Source organism: Elephantulus edwardii, unplaced genomic scaffold (genome assembly GCF_000299155.1).
Source record: "Elephantulus edwardii isolate Elephantulus edwardi_28Jun2011 unplaced genomic scaffold, EleEdw1.0 scaffold00106, whole genome shotgun sequence".
NCBI lineage: Eukaryota > Metazoa > Chordata > Mammalia > Macroscelidea > Macroscelididae > Elephantulus > Elephantulus edwardii.
In genome coordinates this window covers 6,320,763-6,327,649 of record NW_006399856.1, presented here as the reverse complement: position 1 = coordinate 6,327,649, position 6,887 = coordinate 6,320,763, and the positions used below count along the sequence as shown (strand labels likewise).

The following is a 6,887-nucleotide window of genomic DNA, read 5'->3' as shown; positions in this document are numbered from 1 at the left end:
AGAGGAGGGAGATGTTTGATTCTTATTAAAAATACCACCATATATTTTAACTATGTGTAATGAAATTAATGATGAACTGTGAAAATTCAAAAATTTAAATAGGATCCCATTATTTACAGAAAAAAATAAAAATGAAATAAATACTACATGGAGCTGTTGGGGAAGTGCTTTTCTGAATACACAAAGAGGGTTTTTGTTGTTGTTGCTGTTTCTCTCTAGTCTCTCACTTGAAGATAATGCCAATTGCAAAAATTTTTATAAGGTCACTACCAGCCAATTGTGTAAAAGCAAAAACACAAAGACATTAGTGTCAATACCAATTCTTATGTAGCAAACACCAAACTAACCCTGTCTGATTCTGAATGGTAGCAAGAACAAAACTAACAATTTCTAAAATGGGAATATCTGGATTTTATTACAGTAAAATAAAGATGTTAAAATGTTATTGAAAGCAGTTGTCTTTCAGTTCCTTCCCATGTATGGAGTGGTATTTGTCTGATGCATTTCTGTCTTGTCTTCCCAGGGTAAATGTCAGCAGTCACTTTATGGTCACATGCATTCTATCAACGACGCCACCTTCACTCCTAGGGTGAGTTCAGTTCTCGTACTGTAACATGATTGCTGAGGAATCCTCCTACTGTATTAATTTTTTATTAATGAATTTCTTTTTCATTTCAATGAACATCTACAGAGATTTTTGGAATTCCATTCATTCATTGTTTCACCCTTCTCCCCGCACAAACTCCTCTCCTTGAAAAGCAAAAGAAAGACTCCCTCATTGGTACACAATCCCTCCCGCACATCCCCCAACCCCAAATATAATCCACTCTGCAACCCTCTTTCCATACTCATGATAAACATAATGCCCTAAAATATAATACTTTTAAACTATTCTCTCCCCCATAGACTTCAATGCAGTAAACACAATTCATCCAGTTTACTGTATTATTTTTAAGCAAACAGTTAAAACATATTGTCTGATTTGATCTTCAAGAAAGTAAGTACATGGTTGTTGTTAATTGCTGTTGAATCATAGTCAACCCATAACTGTCGCTCCAGCGTGTTTCCAGAAGTTGGAAAGCACACAGGTGGCTTTGCCCATGTTTCTCTGGTAGAACCACCTGCCTTTGGGTTGGTAGTTCAACTCTTTGGATTGGAGAATTGTAACCTCATCTTGCTTGGATCCACATTTAACACCCCTGGTTCCAGCAGTCAGGAAAAAAAGAGACACATTGCACTGGGAAAGTCTGTAGTTAGAGACCTTTCCAAATTATTAAGGGTAGTGATGTCAGTTCGAGGACTAAAGTGCATCTGATCCAGACCACAGTCTTTCCAATTGCTTGCAATGCTTTTAAATGCTGAACAATGAAAAGGGATGACAAAAAAAGAATTGACACCTCTGAGCTGTGATCACTAAACATCCCATGGATGGCCAAGAGAATGAACTGATATGTCTTGGAGGGAGTGCAGTTGGAGTGCTCTTTCGAGGCAAGACTAATGAGGCTTTGCTCCACATACTTTGGATATGTTGCTAGAAGGTGCTATTCCTTGGAAAAGGACATGATGCTGTGAAAGGTGAAGAGTCAGTGAAGGAGAAAGAGACCCTCAACCCGGTGGCTTGACATGGTGGCTGCTTCAGTGGGCTCTTGTGTGTCAGGAATTATGAGGATGCCACATGATAGAACAAGGTTCAGATCTTTTGTTCATAGGGTCGCTGTGAGTTGTACTTGACTAGACAGCATCTAACAATAACAACAATGATTAACGTGCTTGAACGGAAACCTAAAAATTAAAAATTTTCAAAATAACACTTAAGGCAGCAACAGTTTCTTTTTTTTTATTTGACAGATTTCAATTCCATGGGAGAAGGTTTCAGATGTGTCTTTATTCTTATAGACTGATGATATAACAGAAGTATTTTACTGATAACTTAAGGTATTAGAATATAAAGGTGGCTTGCCTAGTGATGAAGATTGTTAAACATTTCTTTGAGTTGCTAAGCTAATTGAGATATTATTGTTTTCCTTTTAAATTTCTTGGGTTTTTTTCTTTACATATCTTATTGGTTTGCATACAATCATTCATATACATTGTGTTTCTTGCATGTACATTGTGTTTAATACAATTTTCATTTACATTGTATTTTGTTCATGTGTATCATGGGGTTTCTCACCCTTAAAATCATCTTGCTAATAAGTACATTCGTGAAAGTGTTCAAGCCAGCTACTTCATGCCTCATTTCTTTTTTTCCCCCACTTTTTTTGTTAATTTCAATGAACATTTACAGAGATTTTGGATTTCCATTCATTCAGTGTTGCACTTTTCTCCCCACCCACCCCATCCCCACCCCCAGTTCGCTCTTCTCCTTGAAAAGCAAAGGAAAAAAAACTCCTTCATTGGTATACAATCCCCCTGCACCCCCTATCCCAACCCCAAGTATACTTCACTCTGCAACCTTCATTCCAAACTTTTATGATAATCGTAATGCCCTAAAATATATTACTTTTAAATTATTCTCTCCCTCATTGGCTTCATTGCAGTATACATAATTTATCCAGTTTTTCTCAATCTTACCCCCACCTTGATGTCAGCCTCATTCTACAAAAATGGCATCATACAGAATTTGTTCTTTTGTGACTCATTTCTTAATATCCCCATATTAGTCAATTCCTGATTTACCCATCCCTTTCAATCCAGTGCTCTAAGGGAATAAGCATATCCCTTTTCCTGAAGAGCCTTTTGTTCAATTTGGAAACTACGAGCATCTGCATCCATAAGCAAAGTCCAGTCCAGAGCAAGCCGTCACATTGCAGTAATCAGCCCTTGCTCAGAGCACAGATCATCTCTTCATCCGATTGGGTTCTGCTCAACACATACATAGCCCTGTGTGGCTTGGTTCACATGGGCATCAGGTGCAAACTCAGGAGTCCATAACTCCCCCTGCATTCCAGAACTCTTGATTCCTTCACTCAGGCTTAGCCCCCACATAAGGCCAAATCAATAAGCCAGGGGTCCTTATGACTTCCTACTTCTCAAGCCGAAAAACCTCTTTTGCTTATGCATATGTCTGTCCATGGTTGGCAGTGCAAGGAACACAGTGTTGAGGGAACGTGTCCGAGCGTAGCCCGTTTCTCTATTGTTGTATTCCTCCTACTTCCACTCCCGTGGATCCAGGTGGTCACTCTCAGGGAGCATACATGCCAGCTCCCTTTAACTTCAAGTCCTGGAGGTAGGCTCTGATGGACCCTGACTCTACCCTGCCTCAGAAACCAAACAGCTTGTCCCAGTTATAAGCAGTCAGTTAGAGAAAGGAAGATCTGTCCCGGAGATTTTGTTGCTGTTGTTGTTATGTGCTGTTAAATCACCTGTGACTCATAGCAACCCTGTATACAATAGCCCTAAATCCTGCTCTATCCTGTGCTTGTCTTACTGTCTATGACTCACCTGCCCCCATTACACCAGTCACTGAAGGGTCTTCCTTTCCTGAACTGTCCCTCCACCTTCCCAACCATGACGTCTCTCTCCAAGGACTGGTCCCTGCTTGCAACATGTCCAAAGTATGTCAGACAAAGATTCAGAATCTTTGCCTCCAAGGAACAGTCTGATTTCACCTTCTCCATGGCAGAGCTGTTTCTTCTCTTAGCAACCCATGATACATTCAATACTCTTCTCCAGCACCACAGTTCAAAAGCATCAGTTTGCCTTCTATCATCCCTAATCATTGTCCTGCTCTCTGATGCATAGCAAATAATTACAAAGACCTTGACCTGAATCAGGTGCACCTTAGTCCCCAGAATGACACCATGGCTCTTCAGTGCATTGTAGAGGTCTCTCCGATGCAATTCGTCTTAATTCCTGGCTGCTGGTGCCAAGAGTGTTGATTGTGAAGCCAAGCAAACTAAAGCTATTAACAATCTCAGTATCTGCACTGTCTGTCATGATGCTGCCCATTGGCCTAGTGGTTTTTTTATATTGAGTTTCAATCCATATTGAAGGCTGTAGTCCTTGACCTTCTGCAACAAGCTCTTCAGGTCCTCCTCAGTTTCAGCAAGCAGGGTTGTGTCATCTGCATAATTCAGATTGTTGATGAGTCTTCCTCCAATCCTGATGCCACATTTCTCCGCATATAGCCCAGCCTCCCAGATAATCTGTTCTGCATATAGATTGAATAAGCTTCTTAAAAGTGTAGTTTGGTAGTATATGCTGGGGCTTAAAGGAGGAAAAAGATTCAAATCCCACTCAGTACTCTAAGGAGATTTGCATTTAAGTAGATCCATAAGCCCACCTTGGACTTTTATTTGAAAGAAAGACAAGCAGGAAAAGAAAGAATTGAGATATTTTTTAAAGGTTTCTAGACCAACACTGCATAATACCACTGTTATAAAATAGGACTGACATGAGAGGTTGGGGGGAGAATACAAAAAGAGTGGATAGTTAATGAATACTGCTTTGGAACAGAAAGGGGAAATACTGTCTGAAAGCAATATATGATTAGGTATTATACGTGTGGCAACAATCTGGAACAAAAGGAAGTGGACTAGGGGAGGGAGGAAAGAGAGGGATGGAGGAAAATATACAATAGCGAATGAATTTAAAAAAATAGCAAATATAAAATAAAACTCTTTGAAGAGAAAATAAAAATAAACAGGTTCAAGAATAATGGATGGTTGGGTAAAATTTGTTCTTTCTTAGATGAACCATCAGATAGATGGCCTCTCATATCCTTTCAAGTTTTGTGATTTGAATATGGTTAACATTTTAATTTGTCTCCAAGTTCCAAGTCGAGTAAGAAACTTAATTCTTCTTCACTTTTATTTTACAATTAGAGAAAGAAAATCTGATAGATTGCTTACATCTACCTTCAGAATGACAGCATAGTCAAAATTCTCTAACTATCATGCTGTAATTATTCTTTTCGAAAAGGGGGGGAAGCTCACTGGAGATTATATCTATTAAAAGAATATTGATTGCTCCAACTGAAATTCTGCTTGGGGCATGTAAGCCTAGAGAATGTTAATGATAGACTCAACCACAATTATATTTTTACAGGTTTATTGCAGTAAAGAGTATTTTATGTTGTTGACTCCAGTGAGTAAATTAGTAGAAAAGTGTTCAATTATATGCTGGTTCTATACACCAAGTAAAATTTTCTTTCTAGCAGATCTGGTGGTCTATTGGCAAGAAGCTGTGCAGTCTGATTTCATATGATATAGAGTGCTTCTGTTGATAATCTATTATATAGCTTATCACGTACTAGGAAAATCCAGTGGAAGTGAATGAAATTTAACAAGTCGTTTCTAATTCAACAGTTTTGTTATGTAAGCAGGAATAGTATCCACTTCCTAAACAACATACCTCTGGAAAATCTATGAACTTTTTTGATAAATGATGATAGTCTAGAAAGGCTTCAGGCCTTTTGTTCATAGGGTCACTATCGTGCTTGACTTGACGTCAATCAACAACAATGTCATTGTGAAAAACAAAATTTAACATCTAAATATTAAAATTAATTCTTTTGGAAATAGCCAAATTGGATTTCAACTGATCAGCAATTAAGAGAGATGTACCTTAAGTATACATATTTCTAGGATCAAGATGACACATGTATGATCCAATATCAAAGTAGCTATAACCAATCTTTGGTTTCCCAATTTTGTTCTGATGGAAAGGAATAATAAAACATTGTTTAAATTCAATATATCCAAGTCTTTTTGAGATTTTCCATTAAACTGTCTTTCTTTTGTAACAACTATTTAGTAGCTATTAAGAAAACAATGTTCTGGTTTTGTGAGTAATATTCTTATGTGAAACTTTGCTCACTTAGCAGCAGTTTTGTAGGATGTGTTTTATTCCACATGCATGTTAAGACATCTTAGCAATTTGGGAAGCAGAAGTGACTGAACAACATAAGATCTTTGAGGAATATCTGAAGGACGTGGCATTATGGGACAATTCACATTCAAACAAACTGCAGGACAAAGTTGTGAAAATAAATACATAATACCTACTGTGCCTATGCAGTAAGTGGGGATTTGAATTAATTAGTGTTAGCCTTGCTAATTGTTTGATGCCTTTAGGGACAGGCAATTTAGATTACTAGTTAAAATTACATTTAGCTATTAATATAAACACTGTTTCTAAAATGTGCTACAAATATTTTATCGGAAAAACAGAAATAAAGTGTAAAATTCAGTGTTACCTAGTTAACAACCAAGATTCACAAAAACAGATATACAATATACAATATTTATGTTCTATAACTAAATAGTATCTATAAATAACTAGATATATTGAATTTTATTCTGTAATATTAAAGCTCTAATTTCTTTATTCCTAGGTGGTTTTTCTGATAGAAGTAGATATTTCATTTTATCCCCTTTTTAAATAATCTTAAAGAAATGGTTTTTAAAATCATGGAAGTCTTTTTATTAAGACAGATTAGTAAAGAAAATTATTTTTTTGCATTCTGAAAGTAATTTCTGTGTGAATATTAATGTTGTTGTTATGTGTCACCACGTCAGAATTGACTCAAAGTTGACCCTATAGTAAGTTTTCCAAGGTCGTGTCTTGTACAGGAGTAGATTACCCATCTTTCTCTTACAGAACTACTCCTAAAATTGAAACATGTGCCTTTGGCCTAGTTGCACAGCTACTTACTATAGGTCATGTTGTTGTTGTTGTTGTTGTTGTTGTTATGTGCCATCTAGTCGCCTGCAACTCATAGCGACCCTGTGTACAACAGCCCTAAACTCCGCTCTGTCCAGTGTCAATCGCATTGTCTCCGACACTCCCATCCCAATTATCCCAATCACTGAATCAATCCACCTCATAGAGGGCCTTCCTCTCCTGCGCTGTCCCTCCACCCTCCCAAGCATGATGTCCTTCTC

The 6,887-nt window shown here is 37.5% G+C and overlaps 1 protein-coding gene across 1 annotated transcript in view; it reads left to right on the top strand.

Moving 5' to 3' along the window:
- SPAG16 (sperm associated antigen 16) overlaps positions 1-6,887 on the top strand; it is a 1,218,973-nt gene that overhangs the window by 796,417 nt on the left and 415,669 nt on the right. Inside the window, exon 14 of the mRNA XM_006891956.1 lies at positions 524-589. Coding sequence (XP_006892018.1) covers positions 524-589 — 66 coding nt within the window. The remainder of the gene's footprint in view (positions 1-523; positions 590-6,887) is intronic.